Source organism: Molossus molossus, unplaced genomic scaffold (assembly GCF_014108415.1).
Source record: "Molossus molossus isolate mMolMol1 unplaced genomic scaffold, mMolMol1.p scaffold_m16_p_11, whole genome shotgun sequence".
In the NCBI taxonomy this organism is placed as follows: Eukaryota; Metazoa; Chordata; class Mammalia; order Chiroptera; family Molossidae; genus Molossus; species Molossus molossus.
In genome coordinates, this window is record NW_023425346.1 from 51,775,454 (window position 1) to 51,803,129 (window position 27,676).

Genomic DNA, 27,676 nt, shown 5'->3' on the forward strand with positions numbered 1-27,676 from the left:
TAGCACTGGCTTTTCTCATACCATAAGCAAACATACTGTAAGTATTATATGCATCATAAAGGCTTACTCACTTACTTTACAAAAGAAGTGAGTTACTGAAAGTAAACAGCTAATGGTACCATTAGCAAGAAATTCAAATCTTTCTAGCTTCCAATTGTGGTAGCCCGTTTGGACTTAGAAATCATCTACTTTTAAGGATAATTAAAGCCTGGGAGAGGAGTACCAATAAGAGAAAACCAACAAGGGGGAGGAGGTAGCACTGGAAAAAAAAAGACAATCCAGGGAGATTTAAAATAAAACAAAGCAAAAAACATTTAGGGAGAAGAGAGGATAAAGAAGACATAAACCCAGGGAAATGCAAAGTCATTAAGGTCAGAAGAGAAGAGTTTCTTTTTTTTTTTTTTTTTTTTTTTAATCCTTACCCAAGGACATTTTTGCATTTATCTTCAGATAGAGTGGGAGGGAGAGTGGAAGGAAGAGAGAGAGAGAAACATCATTATGAGAGACACACACCGAGTGGTTGCCACTCACATGACCCCAACCAGGGCCGAGGACAAACTGCAACAGAGGTACATGCCCTTAGCGGGAACCGAACCCGGGACTCTCTGGTCTGCGAGCCGAAGCTCCAACCACTGAGCCAAACCGGCCAGGGCAGAAGAGGAGAGTTTCAAGGAAGGGGTGACCAAAACTGTCAAATTCAGTAGTAAAGTCAGAGAAAAATATTAAAAAGTGACTAAATTTGGCAATTAGGGTCACTACTGATCTAATAATATGTATATATCACATGAGGAGGGCAATTAAAAACGTTTAGAATAAGGAAGTAAAGAAGTGTTCAATGCTCTTTCAAGAAGACTAGCAGAGAAGAAAGATATAAAAGAAGAATGGAGATGCACAGGAACATAGTTCTTTTCCTGTGTTGCAGAATACCTACAGGAATTTCTCATCCTGAAAGGTAGGCAGAGAGAAGAAATAATACACTAAGGGTTTGCAAAATACCTACCCTTGTTTCAAATAACATGGGATCTAATTCTCTTTATGAAGTGATATACACTATGACAGGAGATGGTTGGGGGAGGAGGTGCAGTGCTTCTTATTTTTCTTTGTATCCATCAACATTTAAAAAAGAACTTTGCACAAAGGAAGCACTAATGAATGTTTGTGGACTGGACATTTTACTTCTCCTTTTACATGTTACCTATCCTATTAATTTCCCCCTACCCTTCTAGCTGCTCCCATGGGTTCATACAGTAATAGAAACTAGGTCTGGTCAAATACTGTATTAGGTTCAATTAAGAGCAAGTAATAGCCCTGGCCAGTTTGGCTCAGCAGTTAGAGTGTTGGCCTGCGGAACAAAGAGTCGTGGATTTGATTCTGGTCTAGGGGCACGTACCTCGGTTTCAGTTCAGTCCCCGGCCCTGGTAGGGGTAGTGCCGGAGGTGGCCAGTCGATCTCTGGTCTGCAGGCCGATGCTCTAACCGCTAAGCCAAACCAGCCAGGGCTGGCCAGTCAATCTCAATGTATCTCTATCACATCAATGTTTCTCTCTCTCTCTCTCCCCCCCTCACTCCCTCCCACTCTAACTGAAGATAAATGGAAAAATATATCAACGGGTGAGGATTAAAAAAAAAAGAGCAAGCAATAAATGTGTTCTAATAGTTCTGATAAGGCAATTTATTCTAAAACATTCATTTCATTTATGTACAGGCTTATTTCTAAGCTCACAGACTATACATAAATTTATACATATTTTTATAATACAGTAGTCTTAGTTGTCACATCCATTTCACAGACAACATAAAAAAAGTTTAAGAAAAACAAACAAAAAAAACAAACTCAAGTCTATAGCTCTCAAAATTCAACCAATGTACTCTTCATTGCTTCTGGAAGGATTCAAAGACTAGATCATTTAAGTGAAAAGGGGAAATAGTTTAGTAATATTGTATGAGAATCTCTTCAGCATGTGTGTCATGCAAGACGGTCAAAATTCATGAATTCTTAGATACTATATCACTCATACTTAATGTTTTCCAGCAGACATCAATCAAAGCAGAACAATTCTTTGGTCTACAAAAATTTAATATATGCATTTTATCCACCTGTAGGGCTCCATGGAATATTAATTTGTAACTAAAACAGAAATAACGTTGTTTAACTCAGTTTAGCACTAATTCTTTTATCAACAATGCTTATCCAAATTTACTAAAAGTAATGCCAAATTTACTAAAAGTAGAATACTGTTTCTATTCCCAAAGTAATTTATTTTTCTGGCAGAAGAAAAAGGGAAATAAAATGGCCAAAATAAAAGAACAAATACAATACTGAGTGAGCAAAGCACTTTTCATTAAATAATACGTTGCCTTTAAGACCAAAAATAAACTTCTGATCAAGATGGCAGCGTAGGTAAACGTGGTATCCCGTCCTCTCACAACTACGTCAAAATTACAACTAAACTGCAGAACCATCATTCAAAACTGCCTGAAATCTGCAGCTGTAAGAAAGAAAGATCTTTTATCCTTTGAGAGACATGGAGGGACCTGGAAAGTATTATCCTAAGCGAAATAAGCCAAACAGAGAAAGAAAGTATCATATGATCTCACTTATTTGTGGAATATAATGAACATTAACAGTCTGAGGAATGGAGTAGTCCCAGAGACGTGGAAGTGGGGTACAGACTGACAATCCCCAGAAGAGGGGGTGGTGGGGAAGAGATAAACCACAGAACTTATATGCATGTATGCATGAACAATGGACATGGACAACAAAGCTGGGTACAGGGCAGGGAGGGAGGAGGGGGGTGGAATCAGTGGGGGGAAAAGGAGAAACATCTGTAACAAAAATTAATTAATTAATTTTAAAAAACAAAAACTGCCTGAAATCAAGCTGAATGGAAGTCCCACAACTACAAAATTAAAGAAGCCACATCGAGACGGGTAGGAGGGGCAGAAATGCGGGCAGGCTGCCGGGTTGGTCCCACACCCACGTGTGGCGGATAAAAACCAGGAGGATACCTCGGCTGTGAAAAATCCTCCCTGAGTAGTGAAGGGTCCCCGTCCCACACCAGGCGGCCAGCTCAGGGTTCTAGTGCCAGGAAGCAAAGTCCCCATCACTTCTGGCTATAAAAACCAGCGAGAACTGAGGCTGAGAAAACTGAGGCTGTTGGAGCCCCAGGCAGCTCCTCTTAAAAGGCCCACTCACGGACTTATTCGGACTTGCTCTCTGTGAGTTCCAGTGTGGGGGAGGCAGCTCAAAAGGCACCAGGAACGTATGGGGAAGAACTTAATTGTTTAGCACTGGAGCGATGGCTGGAGGGGCAATGTCTGGAGGGGCAATGTCTGGAGAAGCGGCTTTCTCCTGCACAGATTTGCTGTCTGAGGCCTTGGTTCCTTTGGTGAGCCCTTCCCCCACAAGGCCGGCAGAGGGCAGCCATATCTGGGATTCCAGCAACCTGGCTTACACTATTTGCCCCGCCCTAGTGATTCCCTGAGGCCCTGCCCCACCCAACTTTCAGGCCCACCCAAGCTGTTTCCAGTGGCTTTACCATAGGAATGGCTGTCTTGGTTCCTGCTTCAGATATTCTTAAATTCTCTCAAACAAGCAGCATCTGGTCTCAGAGAGCCCCATACCTTTCATTAAGTGGCCCCATACCTCTCATTAAGTGGCCCCAGGCCTGGCACTAGAAGCAGCCAGCCTTGGTTCACAACTTGGCTTTGCCTGGGCACCTCCAAGCCCAGCACAAGAAGCAGCCATCTGCAGACCATTTTGTAGCTTATGCCTGGTAGCCCTGGGTAGAACACAGACAGTGGCTGACCTGGCCCCAGAGCCAGCTCACCCAGTGGACAGCTTCAAAACACTGCAAAGCACCACCACCCAACCACCTCCACAAGTGACACACACAAGGAATGGACTCAGTGGGTACCAGAGCCTTGCTGAAGCGCAAGTCTTGCTCTGTGTGGTGGGCCCCAGCACAGCTGATCATCCAAAGTAGTCAGAAGCCAGTGGTCAGTGGGCACAGCCAGACCTTGCAGCTGATCAGCCTGAGTAAAACCCTCTCATTGATGTGCCAACAACAATCAAGACTCAATTACAACAGAAGGGTGTAAAGTCCACATGAAGGGTGCATCTCGAGGGCCCAGCTGGGAGACTAGGGAGGCTGTGCCACTGGACCCTACAGGACACCTACTACAGTAGGACACCCTAGGAAGCCCAGGAGACATAGCAACTCTACCTAATACATAGAAACAAACACAGGGAGGCAGCCAAAATGAGGAGACAAAGAAACATGTCCCAAATGAAAGAACAGAATAAAACTCCAGGAAACAAATGAAACGAAATGGAGATAAGCAATCTAACAGATGCAGAGTTCAAAACACTGCTTGTAAGGATGCTCAATGAACTTGGTGAGAACTTCAGTGAACTTAGTGAGGGCCTCAAGAGCATAATAAAGGTTCGGTCAGAAATGAAGGAGGCACTAAATGAAATAAAGAATAATTTACAGAGATTCAATAGTGGAGTAGGTAAAGCCAAGAAGCAAACCATTGATTTGGAATATAAGGAAGCAAAAAATACCCAATTAGAACAGCAAAAAGAAAAAAGAATCCAAAAAAATGAGGATAGTGTAAGGAGCCTCTGGGACAACTTCAAGCATGACAACATTCACATCTTGGGAGTGCCAGAAGAAGAGAGAGAACAAGAAATTAAAAACCTATTTGAAACAATAATGACAGAAAACTTCCCTAACTTGGTGAAGGAAACAGATATACAAGTCCAGGAAGCACAGAGAGTCCCAAACAAGATAAATCTGAAGAGGCCCACACCAAAACACATCATCATCAAAATGCAAAAGGTTCAAGAGAGAGAATTTTAAAAGCAGCAAGAGAAGCAGTTAGTTACCTACAAGGGAGCTCCCATAAGACTGTCAGCTGATTTCTCAAAAGAAACTTTGCAGGCCAGAAGGAAGTGGCAGGAAATATTCAGTGATGAAAAGCAACAACCTACAACCAAGATTACTCTATCCTGCAAAGCTATCATTTAGAATCGATGGCCATATGAAGTTTCCCAGGCAAGAAAAAACAAAGGAGTTCATCACCACCAAACCATTATTATATGAAATGTTGAAGAGTCTTCTTGAAGAAAAAGAAGATAAAAAATATGAACAAACAAAATGGCAATAAATACTTATCTAGGACAATTGAATCTACAAACAAAATGAACAAGCAGAAAAGAAACATTCTCATAGATACAGAGAACATTTTGTTGGTTGCCAGATGGATGAAAAAGGTGAAGGGATTAAGTACAAATTGGTTGTTAGACTGACAAACTTCCAAGGGAAGGGGGGTTGGGGAATGGGAAGAAATAAACCAAAGAACTTATATGCATATATGCATAACCAATGGACACAGAAAACAGTGTGGGGAAAGGCAGGAGGGGAAGCAGGAACAGGGAGGAGGGTGTCAATCGGGGGAAAAGGAGGAACATCTGTAATACATTCAACAATAAAGATAAGTTTTTTTAACAAAGACCATAAATAGGCACACAAAAAAAAGATTTATGCAAGTTTTAAGAAAAAAAAGGTTTTGGGTAATTGCCTAATGCATAAAATAAGAAATTCTTGGTATAAATATTACTAAATAAAAGACTCAGAATAGGTTATATTTAGCCAAAAAAGTAAAAAAATAAAATAAAGTAAAACCTGACAGAAGAAACCTCAGATCCAATAGTTCTCAAACTTTAGAGTACATAAAATTTACCTGAGGAATGTTTGTTTAAAGTACAGATTCTAGCCCTGGCCAGTTTTGCTCAGTGGTTAAAGTGCAGGCCCTCAGACTGAAGGGTCTCAGGTTCAACTCTCAGTCAAGGGCACCTACCTGGGTTTCAAGTTCGGTCCAGCCGGGGTCAAGGTCCTGCGGGGTCAAGGTCTCTCTCTCTCACTGATGTTTCTCTCCACCCCCCCTCCACTCTATCTAAAAATCAATAAAAAAATATCCTTGGGTGAGGATTAACAAATAAATAAATAAAGTGCAGACTCTAAAACTCACTGTCCATATATTCAGATTAAGTGGGTCTGAGGTAGTGCCCAGAAAGCTGTATTTCTTTTTTTTTATCCTCACCCGAGGACATTTTTGCATTTTTTGTTCAGACAGAGCGGGAGGGAGAGAGAGGAAGAGAGAGAGAGAGAAACATCGATGTGAAAGGGACACATCGAGTGGTCGCCACCCGCACGACCAACCAGGGCCGGGGACAAACAGCAACCGAGGTACATGCCCTTAGCAGGAACCGAACCCGGGTCTCTCTGTACCGCAGGCCGACGCTCCAACTGCTGAGCCAAACCGGCCAGGGCAGAAAGCTGTATTTCAAACATAATCTAGTCCAATCCTATAATATTACAATTGAGAAAACCATATTAAATAATCTATTTGCATAGAATCTAGGTGTCATTAACTCAAGACAGTAGTCTTCCTACTACACTACTTAAACTACATTACAGTTGAAGGAACTGGGACAAAGAAAAAAATAAATTACTAATACATTATTTGAGTAAATGAGCAATCTTAGAAGACTTCCTAGCTCTAATTCCTTTTTATTATTTATTTAGTTTGGGTTTTTTTAATTTTTTTTTTCCTTTATTGATTTTTAGAGAGAGTGGAAGGGAAAGGGAGAGAGAGATAGAAACATTGATGAAAGAGAACATTGACTGGCCACCTCCAGCATGCCCCCACTGGGGATTGGGCCCACAACCTGGGCATGTGCCTTGATCGTGAACTGAACCGGCAACCTCTTGGTGCATGGGTCAACGCTCAACCACTGAGCCACACCCCGGCCAGGCTATTTAGTATTTCTTAAACATCTACGTGCATAGGAAAAGATGGTAGATTACAAAACAATCTAAAATATGAACCCTGTCCTCTAGAAGCAATTATCAGTTGGGAGGACAAGGTTTAACAGCAAGGCAATATATGACTAAGTGCCGAAATAAGTGGTTTGGCCAATTATAAAATTAACCAATTTACACTGACTTCACTCTGTACCTTTTATATATAGTTAGAATTTATCCATTACAGGAAAATATAATTTCTTCTCTTTCACTATTAAGAAAGTTCACCTTTAAAAAGGAAAGCTATTGTCTTTGTGTGGAGTATCTTTCCCCACACATTTCATACAAACACCAACACTAATATCACTACCAGTACAGCACCCCAATGCCAGGACAGCTTCTGTAGAGACCAAAGTTCATATAATTTTTTATGCAAAGGCCTAAAATTAAGATTTTGACTCTGTTCAAATGGTAAAGAGAAGCTCCCCTTCTGGACTATCTTCCTGATCATATGTGGTAGATTAAAAGGTCCCATTTCTTCATTTCCCCACAATAGTATTATGCATCCATATAATACCACGGCCTCATTAGAGGCAAAGTGTAGTTTGCTACCCCTTGTCTTTGGGCTTGGCCAATAAGATGTTATAGGACCAGAGTCTGGAAATGGCTGGTGGGATTGGGCTTATCCTCTTGTACTATTTTTTTTAATTCCTCACCTGAGGATATTTTCCTACTTATTATCAGATAGAGTGGGAGGGAGGGAGAAAGAGAGACAGAGAGACACATCGACTGATTGCCTCGTGTACGACCCCGACCAGGGCCAGGGACGAACCACAACCGAAGTATGTGAATTGAACCCATGACTCATTCATTGGTCTACAGGCTGACGCTCTACCGCTGAGCCAAACCAGCCAGAGCCTCTTGTACTTCTAACATTGCCACAAGACAAGTTACGTTATCTCAGAGAGATATTACCTTTCCCCCAAGCCAGGGCCCCAGAATGAGACAAGTGAAGCAGAATAAATGCTTATTGTTGTATACCACTATGGTTTTGTGGTTGCCAATTATTATTTGGCAAAAGCTGACTGAATCACAACATTTTAAAATCCAAACAAGACTGATTAATTATATAAAGCAGTGGTTCTCAAACTTGCCTGAGTGAGAATCTTTTGGGATTTAAGTTTTAAATATATATATAGATCCCAGAAAGATCTATTCAGCACATCTAGACTATGGGGCCAGAAATACAATTTTATCAAGTGCCCACACTAAAATAAAGATCACTAGCCCTGGCCAGTTTGTCTCAGCGGTTAGAGCATCAGCCTGCGGTCCATAGAGACCCGGGTTCAGTTCCCGCTAAGGGTGCATACCTCGGTTGCAGTTTGTCCGAGGCCCTGGTTGGTCGTGCGGGTGGCAGCCACTCTATGTGTCCCTTTCACGTTGATGTTTCTCTCTCTCTCTCTCTCTCTCTCTCTCCCTCCCTCCCTCCCTCCCTCCCACTCTATCTGAACGAAAACTGAAGAAATGTCCTCAGATGAGGATAAAAAATAAAAATAATAAAATAAAATAAAATAAAGATCACTAAATTTCCAGTTCCTCAACAATATTCATTAACTGCTCAGGAACACTAAATAGGTTAATCTTGTTTGAGAATGTGTTTGTTCATAAAGAGATGTATGTGAAAACTGAAATCTAGTCAAGTGGATTATTTCAAATGCAGAAAGAATCAGCTGACATTGATGCCAATTCAGCCATGGACATATCTGAGCCGATCAAGGAGGAGGAGAATTATGATGTGATGCAGGACCTGAGTTCCTTAAGTGTGTCCTGGAAAAGTAAAAAGAGTGTCCTGGAGACTCTTCCAGGTGTGGATCCCAACAATGAGAGCACCCAAAATGCCATGGGCTCCCTGGCCTCCCAGGTGACCAAGGATGGTGTCAGGAGTAAGTCGCCCAAAATGTGCCACCTTGACATACAGATTATTTCTATATGAAAACAAAGCCCAACAAACTCAAAAAGAGTCTGTTACCTCCCCCTTACCTGCCTAAAGAGATTTGGACAGAAAAACCTTCAGGAAAGGAACTTTTTCACCTTATCACTCATGAATTGCCTACCTCCCTGCTCCTTAGTTCAAAATGACATATATACCTCATTTTGCCTCACTGTCTTCAGAATTTTCATGCTTATGTGAATTCCCCATGCACATGTATCAAAATTTGACTTCCTCCTATTAATCTGTTGTAAGTCATTTGAATTATTCAACCAGCCAGAACTAAAGGGGTAAAGGGAAAGTTTCCTAAGCCCTGACAATGGCAAGGACAAGAAGAAGGACAGGAACTAAGACTGGAAGTATAGGGTAGTTTAGCCTGCTCAGGTGATTGCACTGGATGGGGTAGGATATAGATATGTTGTCTGTAACCATTACCACCTAAATTGGTTTTTTTCCAGGAAAAACAATTTTTTACAGAAGCTGACCCTTAGCAAGTATGGCACTATATTGTGTCTTTTTATTAAAACAAATAAATTCATTTATAAACCAAATAAGCGCATCACATTTTTATAAATTCTGATGTTTTGCATACCCAATGTTCTCAGAAGGAATCCAAGAACTAGATAGAGTAAGTGGAAAAGAGGGATTCAACATAAATAAAGGATTTAACCATGACCCCCAAAGATGGATGTGATATTGGTGCTTCTAGTATTTTTTCCTTTCATCTGCACTATTCGCACCTGTTTGGCTACATCACTGTATCTACATATCCCCCAAATCTACACAGGCCCTCTTTAGTCACCTTGCACTTAATGAAACTGCACTAGCCACTCCAATATTAAGCAAAGCAAACTTTTACACATTTAGAACCATGATATTTGCATAATCAGTGTGGTACAAAGATCATGTCAAGTGTCCCTACTTCTCTGTAAAGGCTGATCTGGTGAAAGCACTACTCTATTTCATGTTGTTAACATTAATGTTGTAGGTAAGGGTGCAGGCTATAATCTCGGCTCCGCAATTTACTGCCTGTGTGGTAAATTATTTAAATCTCTGTACTTCACTCACCTTCTCAGTAAAAAGAGCATAATTAAACCTGCAATATAGAACTGAGAATGAAATGAGAAAATATATGTCAAACTATTAGAATAGTTGCTGGCACATAACTAGCACTCAATAAATACTAGCTGCTATTACTACTATTATTAGTATTATTGTTATTACTCTGAAATCCAACTTCACAAATGTGGCCATCTGCTGCTATGTAGTACTAAAGAAAAAGGAAGACTAAATCACTTTTTAAAGCATTGATTCTTTCAATCCATCACTTTTAAGGGACATTATTCTAATATTTTATTTACCAAATAGAAATTGTTTCTAAATCAATGTTCTTTCTCTTACTTTTATCAGTTCTGATCACAAAATGGTAAGCCTGTCAACCATAAATGAGAAGTTAGATGATAAAAAGGTCAAAAATAACAAAGAATACTGAAAAGTCTATGCTCTGAGATTTCTGCTCTTAGAATGACTGCTTAAGCTTAAGGCCTTTTACTCTCTACATATTTTACAGGAACCACATGATACATGGCTAGAGAATTTAAATAGCTAACACTATATAAAGAAATCTAGTAAAATATTCATTTTTATCTCAAATGATTAAGAATATTAAAATGTTTCCAAATATACTCAATTCAGAAGTTCCAAATATTTTAACACAACTATATATGGATGTATCATAAACATAATAGACATAATCAAAAATGTCAATAGCACAAAAGGAAACTTCAAATTTTCTTTCAGTATTTTCCCATTGCAGATTTTCTAAATGAAAATAAGCAAACAACCTCTGTCTAACATGGCGATGAGAAATTTATTGAATATGAAAAGTGCACTTACAAAAATAAAAAAGTCATGTCATTCTTGATTCGTTATTAAAGTCATAATCTATCTGACCATCCTAAACCAAATTTAAGAATTATATGTACATTTCACTCCTGAAATTTTCTAAAAAATCTATGCAAAAGGAACATGGGGCTTTTTTTTTTTTTAAGGTGTCTAAGAACTAAAAAGAAAATATCCTAAGAAAAGGATTATCATTTCTCTTTAAGCTTTGGTAAAATAACAAAGTACTTTCAGGACTCAGATCTTCTAGAAGTCTGATGTGAAGTCAAAGTTGTCTCAATGACAGGACAGCCAATAAATGCCAGATGACTAAATGTAAAAGAGATCAAAAACACTTTTAAACCCAATAGCAATTCCTAAAGCATATAAAATACCAGTGTCCAGATTGAAAGATAGAAATATAATTACTAAAATACTTTGGAGTAAATAACACTAATGATAATAAAATTAACAGTATTATACAATGTATTAAGAACCTCACAGTTCTGGCTTCCTCAACATTTTATTCAATTCATTCAGTAACATTTTTGAGTACTAAGAGAAACATGGATTCCCAAAGAGTGATTTAAATCTAAAAATGAGGTTCAAGTGTGTGTGTTCTATCGTCTATAGTTGATGTCCTTTTTACTGTAAGCCAAATCCGGTTCTTTACATTAAAAACAAACAAAAACAAAAAAACAAAAAACACTACAGCTCTGTTTCCCAATATCTCATAATAGACACTATCCACTGGTGATTAAAATATTATTTTTAATCTTTGCATTACCTCACAGCTAAAAATGTCAAGAAACCACACCCAATATGTCTTTTCCTCCCCCGTGGGAGGTGTGAGGGGGTGGGAAATATAGGCGTGGGGATTCAAAACTACACAAAAACCTAAAAGGTTATTCCCCTGGAAGGATCGGGAAAGGAGCGCAGGTACACCGTGGTCGCGGTTCCCTCTACACTGAGCCGGGGACGTATCACAGGGCGAGCGCAGGCCTCGGCCTCTGCAGGCTCTCTCCCTCGCCACCCGAAGTGGCCCGGACGCGTCAGCCGGGGCTACTCACCAGCCGCAGTGCTGACTAGCAGGACGGTCCATAGCAGCGAGGGCACCCGCCAGGGCCGCTGCAACGAGGAAGTCATCCCTGGGTCAGCCAAGAAGCAGGGGAGCACAGAAAAGAAATATGGAAAGTAAACACGGGCGGAGAAACAGGGCCGGGAGGCTTGCCTTCTTTTTCGTCTGACTTAACCGGCCCGTATTACAATGCAGTTTGAAAGGACAAATGGCAGATGAGAGGACCTGGCTGCAGAGCTTTCATTCCGCTGAAGGAATTCCCTTTAGTTCTCTCCCTCGCGGCTGGGGGCGTTCATTCGCCTAGGACAGGGTGCCTCCGGCCCCCCAACTGAAGGCATGTCCGTGAGGAGAAGCAGAGAGACAAGAAGCAAGCCCCGCAGTTATTTCCCTCGTAGTTTCACGATATCAAAAAAATATCCAGGTCTGGGAGAAAACATATCCAGGGTGCAGAGGGGTGGAGAGCGGGCATTCGATGGGGGAGCCGCGGATCAGAACTAGTTCCCGACTGCCGGGAAAGGCGAAGCCCGGCGGGCGGCGGCGGCGGCGGCGCCCGGCGGCCCGAAAGGCATCGCCCGTGGCTCCTGGAGGGCGGGATTCCTTTTTAAGTTTCGCTTCACTCCGATTTCAAAAATAACAAATCTCCTTTAGCAAACCGATCGAAAAAGGGGTCTGTCTCCATGGACAAACCCACGGCCTCCGCGGAACAATCCTGTGAGGGTCTGGCCGGGTCTATTCGGAGGGCTGAGGGCAGTGGGGAGCGGGGGAGGGGAGGGTTCGGCAGGCTGGGCCCCGTGCTCCCCGAGACAGCGGGCGGAGGAGGGTGCTGGGAGGCTGCCCTTTCTAGCTCTCCCGGGTGCGCTCCTCTCTCTTTTTTTATTGCTGCTGCTCGATCTCGCTTGAGGTAAATTCCACCATGAAAGCCTCGTCTTCGCCCGTCAATGACTCCAGTAAGCGAATCACAACCCCCGAGGAAGCCTCCGCCGCCGCCGCCTCGTTATCCCGCAGCTCTGGGCTCCGGGCGGAGCTCGGGCGTCGGGAGCCGAGGGCGGGGGGCGGCGGAAGAGCGGATGTAGATGGCTGGGGAGGGGAGGTGGACACCGAGGCGGCGAGACACACAGCACCCCTCCGGGAAGCACTTCCAGTGGCTCCAAGCAGACGAGACACAAAAGGGGGAGTCGCCGCAGCTGCCAGTCTGCGGTGCTCCCGGTCACCGGAGTCGCCCCGCCTCCGCCGCCGCCGCCGCCGCCTCCTCCACAGTCTCCGGCTCTTCCCGACCTTGTCCGTCTCGGGCCAGTAGAGCAGCGCGGGAGGCGGCGGCGCGATGGGGGACGTAGTGCGCCTGCGCGCTCGCGGCCCCGCCCGGCCCCGCCCCTCGCTCCGGGGCTTGCTGAGGCGGACTCGGCGGCCCTCGCGCGGCGTGTCTCACCCTAACCAGCCAGGGCCGGGTGGGGCCGGCAGTCGGTGATACGGGCAGCAATGGCTTTTCTGCTTCATACACACATACCTTCCATAGGCGCTCATTTGGAATCTGTGTGTGTTAGAGAGGGCGGCCACATTTTTACCCAGCCTTTGGCAAACTCTTCCGAGCTGGATAATTTAGCCCCTGGCTGGCGTCGCGGTCTCCTGGGGGACTCGGAGTAAAGCCTGAGGGGCAGAACTGCCCCTATTGTTTCTTGGTGCCGGATCCTGCCTCTCCTTAGCCTTAGGAATGCACAGACGGTCACGCCTTTCCCAGAACCGGAGACCTTGGCCTCCTCGGCCTCCCCTCACTGACTGAAACAAAAGCCGGAATTGGAAAGACCACCCCTAAATTGATATTTTTATATTTTTGCCCTTATCGGCGTCCTGCTTTTCTCAGGCACCCATTCCTGTAACCCTTCTTAGTTGACAGGAATACTGAACATTGGAAAGGATGAGAAGCCAGGAAGAAAGCTCTTCATTTTAAAATTCTATGCTCTATTCTGCTGTTTGTGTGCATGTCTGAGCAGTGAGGTTTCCACTTCGAGGGTGGGCCTTTATTCACAAAGGCTGGGGGGCCTTAGGGGTTTTTTAGGGCAAGGAAAAGAAAAAGTGCAGTAAGGAGTTGCTGCCTTGGGGTACAGTGGGATCGAGTATTCTCACCCCAGAAAATCAGAAGGTCCTGTTGGAAGCTTCCTTGAATCTAGAAAGGATCGGCTTAGTCGTGTTTTTTGTTTGTTTGTCTGGGATTTTTTGTTGTTGTTTTTTTTTTTGCAAAATCCCAAGCAATCAAGCTAGGGGAAGAGATTCCACACACACACACACCCACTCCCCACCCTCTACCTCACCCTGCAGCCCTTACACATCCCTGCGGGATCAGACCGACTGACTTGGGTGGGATTTTGCTGGGGGAGGAGGGAGAAGGTGACGTGCGTGGCGCCATGATCGGAGGTCTGGGTTTAATTCTTAGCTGCGAGGTGGAAAATTGACTTGGGAGTGCGATCTTAGAGGTGAAGTCTAGCTTCCCCTTTTCCTACTGAGCCGAAGCGTTATTCTGAAAGCTAGTTTTGCCGGTCTTTCTTTCACATTCTGGCAAAGGGCAGTTCCAAAGATACATTCGTAGATACACGACTCTCTGCTAGATTATTCAAGTCCCCTTTTATCTCTATCTGAACTTGATGTAAATAAATCTCCACATTCCTTAAACTAGTTGCTGTTATCATACTAAATATCTTCTATAATTAGGGGTTGTGTAATATCAACCCAGGACTCTCAGACTCTTTCTTCTTAGTGGAACTGTTTTTATACGGTATACCCTTCAGGCAGAAAGAAAGAGTTCTATAAAGTAAAATCCCTTTTCTTTAAAATTTGAAGGAGCATATGCTTTGATTCATTAGCTTTATTACTATGTTTCGCTTTGCCCAAGAGGCCTAAAATAAGAATGGTATTTTTTTACCATTTGACTTTCAAGAAATCAGATCTAGCACTCAGAGAAATAGGATTTTAAATATGTTAAGATACAGAAAGTTTATTAATTGAAAGTTTACTGTTTTTCATTCTTAAATTGGGATCAAGTACTTGATTATTCTACTTTTATTTGCACAAAAATCTAAGAAACAATAAGTACCCTTGTACAAATTGTAAATATGTGATAAATTATGTAGAAAAGAAGAAAGGGTCCCAGCAAATTCACATGAAAAAAGACATGCCACTGATTTGGTAGGAATAATTAGTAGACCACCAAATAGGCAACCCTCTTCCACTTCTATTGCTCCATTGGGGCATTGCTGTTAATTCACTATGTGAAAGAACATGAGAGAAGAACTAGAATTTAGCAATCAACCAGTCCACTAAGACAAGACAATTCACTCTGGGGAAAACAAAGGATTGGCAGGGCAGGCAAGGTTTAGTATCTGTAGTAGTCAGGATTAGCTAGGTTTTAACAAACATCTCAGCCCCTTGTTGCAACAAAGGTTTATTTCTCACACAGGTTACATTTGGCACAAGTCATCAGGTAGCCTGTTTCAGTGAGGTTCACTGAAGAACAGACCCTAAAACTCATATTTTTATCCAGGAGGTTATTGGGTAGTGCTCTCAAGAACAATCTGGAGAGAAGGTCACAAGATCAGGCAGAGGGAGAAATTGAAGTGCAACACAGTTGTAAATGAGGCTCTAACCAATTCTGCGGAGAGCACTGAGGTATAGACCTTCTGCATTGTCCTAAATTGAGGCAAGGGGCCAGGTGTTTATACCCTCATACCAACCAGTCAGTGTACAGGGCTGCACATAGGGAAAGGAGCTAACCTTTGAATAGAGAGCTTTCTTTAGCCAACAGCAACAACCCCACAGAGGGATCCAGCCAAGAGCTGTCAGCCACCAACAATTCCAGCAGTTGTGAGAGCTTGTGCTTTAGTACTAGAGGGTAAAGCTGGGTAGCTCAGCACAACATTTACTACATGGACTCTGCTCATTGTAGTCGCTGAAGTCCCCAGACTGATGGAAGCTTCAAAGACATACATACTTTCAAGATTGCCACTGTAGGGATCATGAAATTTAATTGCTAGTACTGCAGTGTCTTGGTATGTCTGAGGAATGAAAAGGAGGCCAATTTATTGGAGCATAGGAGATTAAATTAGAGCGTTAGGCATGTTCCACATCACAAGGCTAGTAAGGCCATAATAAAGGTGTGGATCATTTGCCTCTTTGCTCTGTTCTATTCTCTTCCCTTTTCTTCTTTTTCCAGGGGCTAACTACTACAAAGTAAATTTCCAGCACTTCCTTGCCCACTGCCTTCCATTTAGGTTCAGCCAATGGGAGGCACAAAATTAACCAAATCCAAGCTCCCAAAAATGGACCAGACACTCCTACTTATTCATTTCTATGTTCAGCAAATATTTATTGTTCACTGTGTTCCAGACTCTGTGCTAGGCTACTTTGGATACAATAAACAAAACAATCAAAGCCTCTGCTCTCACATTGCTCTGTGATACCAAAGAATTTACAGTTCCTCAAACACACATGCCTTTGTGCCTTTGTACTTTGTTTTGTCTGCCAAAAATGCCCTTTCCCCTCTGATTGTCTCTTTAATTCTTTTTTACCATTCAACATCCAGCTCAGATTGTACTACCTCTGAGAAGATTCCCCTGACCCCAAACCCCAAACAGAATTATTCCCTCTTTGCATTACTTACATTTTCTTTTTAAGTAATTTATAGTATTTTTATAATAAACATGCAAGAGCTTTATGATAAAAGTATGGTTCACTGTTTTTAAAAGAACAAATATGAATGATGCCTATCTGGTGCCTGAATTTCAAATTAGACATTTGTTTGTTTTCTTCAATAGAGACATTTTTCTTTATTAAATTTTAGGTAACTCCACCTACCCGACATTCTTTTCATAATCAGTCTTTTATACTTTTTGTATAAATTAGTTAATAACATACTTTCAAATAGTTAATCCAGAAAACATCTGTTAAGAAGGACAAGAATATGAGAGACTTGATTGGGTTTGAGAGTTGTTCAAAAGGAAAACAGATACTGAAAGAATGGAGGAAGCATAAACAACTTGATTACTTCATAAATTTTCCTGGGCTAGCCATGTCTATGACTAAAGTAAAATAGATTATCCTCATTTTATTTCAAAAAGTGAAACGTATAAATTTCCAAAAAAGTAATTACTCAAGTGTATATACCAAAAGAGAATTAAAGTCCTCACCCTGGTAAAGTGTTGTCCCAATATGCCAAGGTTGTGGGTCCGATCTCTGGTCAGGGCACATACAAGAATCAACCAATGAGTGTATCAATAAGTCAAACAACAAATTAAAGTTTCTCTCTCTCTCTCAAATCAATAAATAAAAAGAGAGGGAGAATTGAAGTCAAATATTGAACTAGGGTCTCCTAACTCAGGGTTATATCCTTCGTCTTGTTATTTCTTTTCTTTTTTTTAAAGAGAGAGATAGAAACATGGATTGGCTATTTCCCTTACGCCCCCCCCCCACACACACACACCCCGCACCCCTACTGCAGATCAAACTCACAACCTGGGCATGTGCCCCAACTGGGAATCAAACCAGGACCTCTCAGTCCATGGGATGATGCTCAATCCACTGAACCACACCAGCCGGGCTTGTTATCTCTCTCTCCCTTAGCGGAAACCGAACGCGGGTCTCTCCGGACCGCAGGCGGACGCTCTAACCGCTGAGCCAAACCGGCCAGGGCTCCTTAATGTCATTAAATCATCTAAATCTCTTCCATTTGTGATTAAACAATTACATGTACTGAGGAAAAATATTAAACCAGAAAACCAAATTTTTAGGAACAGCTCTACTACTGATTCTATGACTTTGAACAAATCATTTCACTTCTCTAGGCCACAATTTCTTGTCTGCAAAATAAATTTGGACTAGCTATTCCTGTTTCCTTGCAGCTGTAAAACTGTTATTTATTGACATCACTGACTTTTCTACATTAAGAAAATTACATATAATGACAAATTTAATTTTTACCCTAAAGAACGCAAGTTGAGCCTGGCTGGTGTGGTTCAGTGATTGAGCATGGCCCATGCACCAAGAGGTCACCATTTTGATTCCTGGTCAGAGTACATACCCAGGTTGTGGGCCCAGTCCCCAGGGGGGAGCATGCAGGAGGCAACCAATGGATGTTCTTTCTCATCGATGTCTCTATCTCTGTCCCTCTCCTTTCCTTTCTTTCTAAAATCAATAAAGAAAAATTATTTTTTTTAAAAAACAACACAAGTTGAAAACAGAAATATTTGGGGGAAAGCCTTTTATAGCATATTACATTAGATTAGTGGAAATGTAGTGATTCTTTGTTCAAAATTATTTCATGAAATAATTGGAGCTATTTGTATAATTTTGAGTTCTGAGTTATATAATTTTATAGAAAATAAATAATTGGTGCCCTGGCCAGTTTTGCTAAGTGGTTAGAGCGTCAGCCTGCGGACCAGAGAGTCCCAGGTTTGGTTCCTGCTAAGGGCACATGCCTCAGTTACAGTTTGTCCCCAGCCCCGGTTGGGGTCATGTGGGTGGTGACCACTCGATGTGTCTCTCTCACATCTATGTTTCTCTTTCTCTCTTCCTCCCTCTCTCCCTCCCTCTCTATCTGAAGATTAATGCAAAAAAAAAAAAAAAAAAAAATGTCCTCAGGTGAGGATAAAAATAAATAAATAATTGGTTTTTACATTTGTCTTCTTAATGTTGATTCCCACTGTTCATAGCAAGAATGTAGAAGCAAGATATTTTTCCACTTACGTCCTAATATGTGATCAAAATATACAGTTTTCTCTTTATGACCCCAGAAAAGGTCTGAATCACACCTTACAACTTATTCAGAAATACTATGACTTATAAAAGTTACTAATTAATCAATAAGCATTTATTGAGTCTCCTCTGGGTATATGGCTTTGTATAACTGCTATATCAATATTAATTTTTTTAACTCTTCATGAATTTGAGTGTCATCTTTGCTCAGGAGCCATACTAATCCTCTCTGTACCACTCCAATTTTAGTATGTGTGCTGCCAAAATGAGCACTCAATATTAATTTTTAAAAGCTAAGTATTTCAGTATGATGAGTGTAATGTAGTTACCTAATATTGAAGTAATGAAATCATAAGGTATTTTTCTCTAATTATTTCATGTACAATTATGTAATCTGTGAAAATCTTATTTTGCTAGAAAGATTTATAACATTAAAAAGCAGTGACTAACTCATACGCTCCTATACCCAGAAAATGTTCAATAGTCACTGGAGTGAAAAACAAGATGACTTAAGACACAGAACAAGACAAAAATATTTGATTCTGCAAAGTCTTATTTGTATCTTGAGGATTGGAGAAAAATTATACAAAGTATATACATCCTACAGATGTTTGAAACTTTTTCTAGTTATTGTGTCAATATTATTCTCACTTAGATGCTGAGGCTGTTGCATAAACACTGAAATGCACAGAAGTTAGAAAACAAGACTGCCTTATGGCCTTGCATTCTAGTGTTTCTGGCTTTTGATAAATATTTATCTGGCCTCTCATAATGACCTCTAAATAACTGCACTAGACTATCTGCTTGCGGAAATTACACAAATAATTTCAAGAGCAACTGAAACTACTGTAATACCCATCCTCACAACCTTCACCCTATGTAAAATTAGTACATATTCGTTCATCTTAGAGGCTTCTGAAATATATCTACATCTATAGATATATCTACATCAAAACTTACTTTATTTCTTCTTAATCTAGAGTTTCCCTAATTAGAATTGGTTAGACATTTAGAGCTAAAATGTAATGTTTTTTCTAAGCACAAAACTAATCATGCTTAAAATTTGAACCTCTTCTACTCAGTATTCCTTTTCCTTTCAACTAAAACATCAACTTTAAACTCCCCATTGCAGTAGAAAATTAAATTATACAACAAATTTAGGATAATGTCTTTGTCTAAATTTTGTCTCAAATGTGTTCAAAAAGCAAGAAGACCACCCACTCCTTTTTATGGAAAGAAATCCAAATTTCACTTATAAAAATAACTATTTAAAAGAAGGCTGATCACGGGCAGGTCATCTCAGAGCATGTCCCTATTTTATTTGGCATGACACTAATAGTATCTCTAGCATCTTTAATATTCTTTTGCTTCAGAACAATCATTGCCTTCTCCTGGTTAACTCATTTGTCCTGGGGGGATTCTCTTCCAGTATATAATGTTCATATTAATCAAATTTCTCAGTATATATGTATCTGCTATTATCCAGAAATCAGCTCTATAAATGTATTCTTCTTAAAACACAGAATTAAAATATGGAATTGTCAGACTTATGGGTTTTTTTCTCTTTCAAATATTACAGAATAATATTTCCTTATACCAAAAATAAATCCCTTTTGGAAAAAGCACCAAGCACAAACTAGTACTAGAATATTTTCACAGCACAGAATTATACACATTCTGTTTGCCAAGTTTTATGTAGGACATCTGTCAGAAATCTTATTTGCTATTGTCTCTCTTTCCTACATCTCCCGCTAAGGATTTTTTTTTCTTGGCCACAAAACTTTAGTAATAGAAAAAATGGGGTGGAGAGGAAAATCTGGTGGTGTGGTTAGCCTCAGTAACAATTTCTAATTAAAAGGTTAATGATCGCCCTGGCCAGTTTTGCTCAGCGGTTAGAGCGTCAGCCTGTGGTCCAGAGAGACCTGGGTTTGGTTCCCGCTAAGGGCACGTACCTCGGTTGCAGTTTGCCCCTGGCCCTGGTTGGGTCGTGTGGGTGGCAGCCACTCGATGGTGTGATGGTGTCCCTTTCACATCGATGTCTCTCTCTCTCTCTCTCTCTCTCTCTTTCCCTCCCACTCTATCTGAACAAAAAGTGGGAAAAATGTCCTCGGGTAAGGATAAAAATAAATAAATGGCTAATGATCAATATCATATAATCAGTCGTCCATTACCTCACCTATCTCCAAGGACAACCCTACAGGATGAAGACTAACTCTTTACCTTATGAACAAAGGTCTTCACAATCTTTCCAGCCCTATCCACCCTTTCACCCCCTAGAGTCCAGATATACTGAGCCTCTTGCAGTTTGTTGAACATATCAGGCCCTTACGCCAATTTCACTTCCTTTCTAACTTAAAAAAAAAAAAAAGTGGAGGAGGGAGTGCTATCATTTTTTACAGATTATTCCCTTCACCTTCAATGCTTTTCCCTGAATCATCTCCAGGCAATCTCCTATTCTTTTTTCAAAATCCAGCTTTATTGTCACCTCCCTGGTTAAACATTCTTCAATACCCAGGCCATTACAAGCCTTGTCCTCTTTGTTTCCAAAGTTTTGTTCATACTCTAGAGTAGTGTAACATTCCTCTTCCGTTTTTATTGTTCTTTGTTTTGATTTCGGAAGAGAGAAGATGATACGTCAATTTTAATGTTATTTTTTTTTCTTTATACTTTTCTATATTTTTTTACTTCCTACAATGTATTAGTTAATAAATTCAAAAAATAGAAATATTATTTCCAAATAGTATTTCAGGACAAAGAAAATAAAAACAAGTAGTCTTCAGTATCCAGAACAAAAATTGTATTCAAGGTAAGGAAATGCAAAAAAATTATGCAAACTCTCTGTATATTATCAAAAAAACAAATTACTTCACAAATGATACTTTATGATCGGCATCATATTCTAATACTTATCAAAAGCTTCTGGATTTTTTTTTTTTTTTTATCCTCCCCTGAGGACATTTCTCCACTTTTTGTACAGACAGAGTGGGAGGGAGAGAGAGGAAGAGAGAGAGAGGGAAATATCGATGCGAAAGGGACACATAGAGTGGCTGCCACCCGCACGACCAACCAGGGCCGGGGACAAAATGCAACCGAGGCACACGCCCTTAGTGGGAACTGAACCCGGGCCTCTCTGGACCGCAGGTGGACGCTCTAACCGCTGAGCCAAACCGGCCAGGGCTGGATTTTTTAATATTATATTTAGTACTTTGATTTATTGCTAGTTAGATTTGTGACTCATTTTAATTATTTTCTATTTTGTTGTATTACCTCATTCATGTAAGCCCCCTAAAGCCTTTGGTGAAAGAGAAACAGTGTAAACAAGCCATTTGGGCACTAGAATTTTAACTGTCCCTGGCAGGTTCTACCAGATGCACATATTTAGCTGGAGTGGGAATACTTCTTTAGAGCAAGTCATCATGAAAAGAGCAAAACAACTAACCATGTGACTAAAATCCATAGTATAAAAGAGCTCCCAGCCCTGGCCGGTTTGGCTCAGCAGTTAGAGCGTTGGCCTGTGGTCTAGAGAGACCACTGAATGTGTCCTTTTCACACTGATGTTTCTCTCTCTCTCTCTCCTTCCCACTCTATCTGAAAAAAATATCAAAAAATGTCCTTGAGTGAGGATAAAAAAAAAAAGAGCTCCCATATGCAGTCAGCATAAGCACACCTATATACAACAATCATAAATGATATGCAGAAGGTTCTAATATTTATTTCTATCTAGTCTTGATTATAGAACTGATCAAAACACTTAGCTACAAATGGCTAAGCTGTGTTTTCTTTTCTTCTTCTTTTTTTTTAATCCTTACCCAAGGACATTTTTCCATTTTTTGTTCAGATAGAGTGGGAGGGAGAGAGAGAGGGAGAAACATCAATGTGAAAGGGACACATCGAGTGGCTGCCACCTGCACGACCCAACTAGGGCTGGGGACAAACTGCAACCGAGGTACGTGCCCTCAGCGGGAACCGAACCCGGGTCTCTCCGGACCGCATGATGACGCTCTAACCGCTGAGCCAAACCAGCCAGGGCTAAGCTGTGTTTTCTTCTTTTTTTTTTTTCCCTTTTATCCTCACCCGAGGACATTTTTTTTTCTTTTCATTTTTGTGTTCAGATAGAGCGGGAGGGAGAGAGAGAGAGAAACATCGATGTGAAAGGGACACATAGAATGGTTGCCACCCACACGTAAGCTGTGTTTTCTTAAATGTGTTTTATCTTCTCCCGATTTTCTTCTATGTGTTCTGTTCTTGTGCATTGAAGATCTGGCTAATATACAAGGTGGCTTATGAGATCAGTACCTTTATTATTATTTGCTAAAGCAGTGATACTTTCTAAACCTGCAATTTCTTTTTTTTAATTTTTAAATATATTTTTATTGATTTTTTTAGAGAGAGATAGAAACATCAGTGTGAGAGAGAAACATTGATTGGCTGCTTACTGCATGCCCGCCCACCACTGGGGATCGAGCCTGCAACCCCAGCATGTGCCCTGACTGGAAATCAAACTGGGACCTCTAACTCCATGGGATGACACTCAATCCACTGAGCCACACTGGCCAGGTAATACTTTTTAAATTTTTTCTTTTTTATTTATTTATTTATTTATTTATTTATTTATTTATTTAGGTTTTTGGTACATGCCTCTGGTGGGAACTGAACCCGGGACTCTCTGGTCCGCAGGCCGAGGCTACAACCGCTGAGCCAAACGGGCCAGGGATAAAATTTTTCTTTTTTAAATATGTTTTTGATCGATTCCAGAGAGACAAAGGGAAAGGGAGAAAGAGAAACATTGCATGTACCCTGACCAGAGATCGAACCCAAAACCTGGGCATGTACCCTGATGGGGAATTAAACAGAAGACCCTTCGGTGCACAGTGATGACGCTCAACCAACTGAGCCACACTGGCCAGGGTTCTTGAAGGATACACTACTTTTTAAGAACAGAACCATACGTGAGAAACACAATAGATCTTAAAGGAAAAATGTCTGAGTCCTTATATTCACTTTAGAAGCAAGACAAAATCAAAATGATGACATTGAATCACATCTTTCCCCTGGGCCTTTACCTGATATTATCAGCATATTTATACACAATTTGGTTTGTTCAGAACAATGATTGAAATCTTAAGCTGTTTTAGGTTGTACAAAGGGAATAAAAACCCTTAACTTGTAAACTATAGGCCTTAAAGTAGAAACTAGAATTTGTAAGCTTTGCTTATATTACCAGTGGCCTTTCTACTTCCTTCAGAACTCTTGTACAAGCAATTGGTGTGTTAAGCAAGAGACAGAACTGTGATAAGACAATTTCTTATAATAACAGTGTACCTGTATCCCTGCTGAGATATCATCTATTTGGTGACAGGCTTGTTTTAAATTTTCCCAAAGAACTGCCAGCAAATAATACTATCATTCAATCCCATGCAACAATTATAGCAACCAAGATGATGAAATTGATAACTAATGGTAAGAATCCATTATAGTGCCAAAGCTGGTCACTGGTTGCTGGTCTCTACATCACAGAGGATTTTGTACTAGGATTGGAGGGGGAAAAAAAATGAGGTCAGAATGGAAAACAAATGACATAAGAAGAATGAGTGAAGTAACTAGGATTTACTTAGAAATCAACTGAACTTTTCAAGCATTTTTGCAAATACAGTAACATCAAAGCAAGGATGGAAATGTACTTTAGTTGCCTTCTAGAACAATTTCAGGAGGATAGATTTATATGATTTGTTTTAACAATTAGTAAACAATTAGTAAAGTGACATTTACTGCGTGGCTAGTGTGGCTCAGTGGTTGAGCATTGACTCATGCACCAAGGGGTCGCCAGTTTGATTCCTGGTCAGGGCACATGCCCAGGTTGTAGGCCCAGTCCTCAGTGTGGAGCCTGCAGGAGGCGGCTAATTGATGTTCTCTCTCATCAATGTTTCTATCTCTCTCTCTCCCTTTTTCTCTCTCTAAAAGTCAATTTGTAAAAAAAAAAAAAAAATGACATTTACTTAAACTTTACAGAGTATTTTCACATCTGTTTTTGCATTTAAGTCTTCCTCTCATGGGGTGGCTAAAATAGTATTACTTGTCTCATCATCACCATCATAAGAAATGACCTATACTGAGTTCTTGTATCTCAGGCAAGAAGGGAGTTTTGACCCCACCACTTTAACCCATGAATGTTTTGACTGTATCACAGGGAAAAATAAATTTCCTGGATATTAGCCACAAAAGAAAGTTCACCATAGCAGTAGGTAAAATAAAATAAAGTTTATGCGGATAAAATCTTGATGACTGAAATGAATCGCATTGTAAAATGTACATGAAAAAAGTTGATCCTGAGCATAATCATTCCAGTAAAATAAAAACGAGAATAGAAAAGCATTGGAGACTCACTTCCAGTCAAGATGGTGGCGTAGGTAAACGCGGTATTGCGTCCTCCCACAACCACATCAAAGTTACAACTAAACTACAGAACAACCATCATTCAAAACCGCCTGAAATCAAGCTGAATGGAAGTCCTACAACTACGGAATTAAAGAAGAAGCTGCATCGAGACTGGTAGGAGGGACAGAGGCCCGACGGGCTGGTCCCACACCCACATGTGGCGGATAAAAATCAGGAGGACACCTCTGCTGGGTAGGTCCTCCCTGAGGACTGAGGGGTCTCCATCCCACACCAGACGCCACGCTCAGGGTTCCAGTGCCAGGAAGAGAAGTCCACATAACCTCTGGCTGAAAAAACCAGCAGGAACAGAGGCTCAGGGAAGCTGATGCAGCTGGAGCCCCAGGCAGCTCCTTAAAGGGCCCGCACACGGACTTACTCGGACTCGCACCCTCTAAGCTTCAAGGGGAGGCAGCTCGAGGAGCGCCAGAGACATACAGGGAAGAACTGAGCTGTTTGGCACTGGAGCGAGGGCTGGAGAAGGGGCTTTCTCCAGGACAAACGTGCTGTCAGAGGCCTATGTTCCTTTGGTGAGCCCTTCCCTGGGGCGGCAGACAGTCCATATCTGGGACTCCAGCAACCTGGCTCACACTGTTTGCCCTGCCCTGGTGATTGCCTGAGGCCCCGCCCCATCCAACTTTCAGGCCCACCCAAGCTGTTGCCAGTTGCTTAACCATAGGGTTGGATCCTGCTTCAGGTTTTCCTAAATTCTTTCAAACAAGCAGCATCTCGTCTCAGATAGCCCCATACCTCTCGTTAAGTAATACACAGAAACAAACACAGGGAGGCAGCCAAAATGAGGAGACAAAGAAACAGGTTCCAAATGAAAGAACAGAACAAAACCCCAAGAAAAGAACTAAGCGAAATGGAGATAAACAACCTAACAGATGCTGAGTTCAAAATACTGCTTATAAGGATGCTCAATGAACTCAGTGAGGGCCTCAAGAGCATAAAAAAGGACCAGCCAGAAATGATGGATGCACAGTCAGAAATGAAGGAGGCATAAACTGAAATTAAAGAATAATTTACACAGATTCAATAGTAACGTAGGTAAAGCCAAGAAGCAAACCATTGATTTGGAATATAAGAAAGCAAAAAATACCCAATCAGAACAGCAAAAAGAAAAAAGAATCCAAAAAATGAGGATAGTGTAAGGAGCCTCTGGGACAACTTCAACTGTGCCAACATTTGCATCTTGGGGGTGCCAGAAGGAGAAGAGAGAGAACAAGAAATCGAAAACCTGTTTGAAACAATAATGGCAGAAAACTTCCCTAGCTTGGTGAAGGAAACAGACATACATGTCCAGGAAGCACAGAGAGTCCCATACAAGATGAACCCCAAGAGGCCCATACCAAGACACATCATCAAAATGCAAAAGGTTCAAGACAGAGAGAGAATCTTAAAAGCAGCAAGAGAAAAGCAGTTAGTTCCCTACAAGGGAGTTCCCATAAGGTTGTCAGCTGATTTCCCAAAAGAAACTTTGAAGGCCAGAAGGGAGTGACAAGAAATATTCTGAGTGATGAAAAGCAAGAACCTACAACCAAGATTACTCTATCTTGCAAAGCTGTCATTTAGAATGGATGGCCATATAAAGAGTTTCCCAGACAAGAAAAAGTTAAAGGAGTTCATCACCACCAAACTGTCATTATATGAAATGATGAAGGGTCTTCTTGAAGAAAAAGAAAAAACATGAATAAACAAAATGGCAATGAATACATGTCTATCGACAATGGCATCTACAAACAAAATGAGCAAGCAGAACAGAAACATTCTCATAGATACAGAGAACATTTTGTTGGCTGCTAGATGGGAGGGGGATTGGGGGAATGGGTGAAAAAGGTGAAGGGATTAAGAAATACAAATTAATTGCTAGACTGACAAACCTTGAAGGGAAAGGGGTTGGGGGGTGGGAAGAAATAAACCAAAGAACTTATATGCATAACCAATGGACACAGACAATAGTGTGGGAAAAGGGGAGTGGGAGTGGGGAGGAGGGGGTCAATGGGGAAAAATGAGGAACATCTGTAATACATTCAACAATAAAGATTTTATATAAAAAAAGAAAAACATTGGAAATAGTTTCACTGTTACTGCAAGGAAACTTGATCAAGAATTATATTGGTTAAAATTTATGTTTTAAAAATGCATGTCTCAAAAGCATACTCATTTTTTTTTTCATTATTTCATTCTTCACATATGATACCAACCAGAGTTACACAAAGTGCTCAGTTTAGCATTAAAACAAATGTAGCAACTCTTTTGTATGGTTATGGTATTATGTTTTCAAATCTTTCTTGCTTTTTCTATAATAAAAAATATGCAATTGTTAATTGTTTTTTTTCCAGATTCATAATTTATTGTACACATTGAGTATCACATGAGTTGAATTAGCTTCTCCTGCCATGGGAAATTAACACATGAGGTGCAGTTTAGAATCCTTTTTATATAAATTTTTTTTTTATCCTCACCCGAGGACATTTTTCCATTTTTTGTTCAGATAAAGTGGGAGGGAGAGAGAGGTAGAGAGAGAGAGAAACATCGACATGAAAGGGACACATCGAGTGGTTGCCACCCACATGACCCATCCAGGGCTGGGGACAAACTGCAACCAAGGTACGTGCCCTTAGCGGGAACCAAACCCGGGTCTCTCTGGACTGCAGGCCGATGCTCTAACCGCTCAGCCAAACCGGCCAGGACATATAAAATTTTTTTAATTGATTGAGTTGAGAGAGAGAGAAACATCAAT

At 41.0% G+C, this 27,676-nt stretch overlaps 1 protein-coding gene and 1 non-coding gene across 3 annotated transcripts in view; both read right to left on the reverse strand.

The window, feature by feature from the left end:
• The window catches only part of BMPR2 (bone morphogenetic protein receptor type 2), a 193,646-nt gene that overhangs the window by 163,250 nt on the left and 2,720 nt on the right, over positions 1–27,676 (reverse strand). The window contains exon 3 of one of the 2 annotated variants that reach the window (XM_036254249.1): positions 11,753–11,859. In XM_036254249.1, coding sequence (XP_036110142.1) covers positions 11,753–11,828 — 76 coding nt within the window. In that variant the 5' untranslated portion in view covers positions 11,829–11,859. Of the gene's footprint in view, positions 1–11,752; positions 11,877–27,676 lie in introns of those variants that run through there. The other variant, XM_036254251.1, reaches the window with a different exon arrangement.
• Positions 18,665–18,771, reverse strand: LOC118625892. Its single transcript, XR_004958750.1, has one exon. It is a non-coding gene; the product is annotated as a U6 spliceosomal RNA (small nuclear RNA).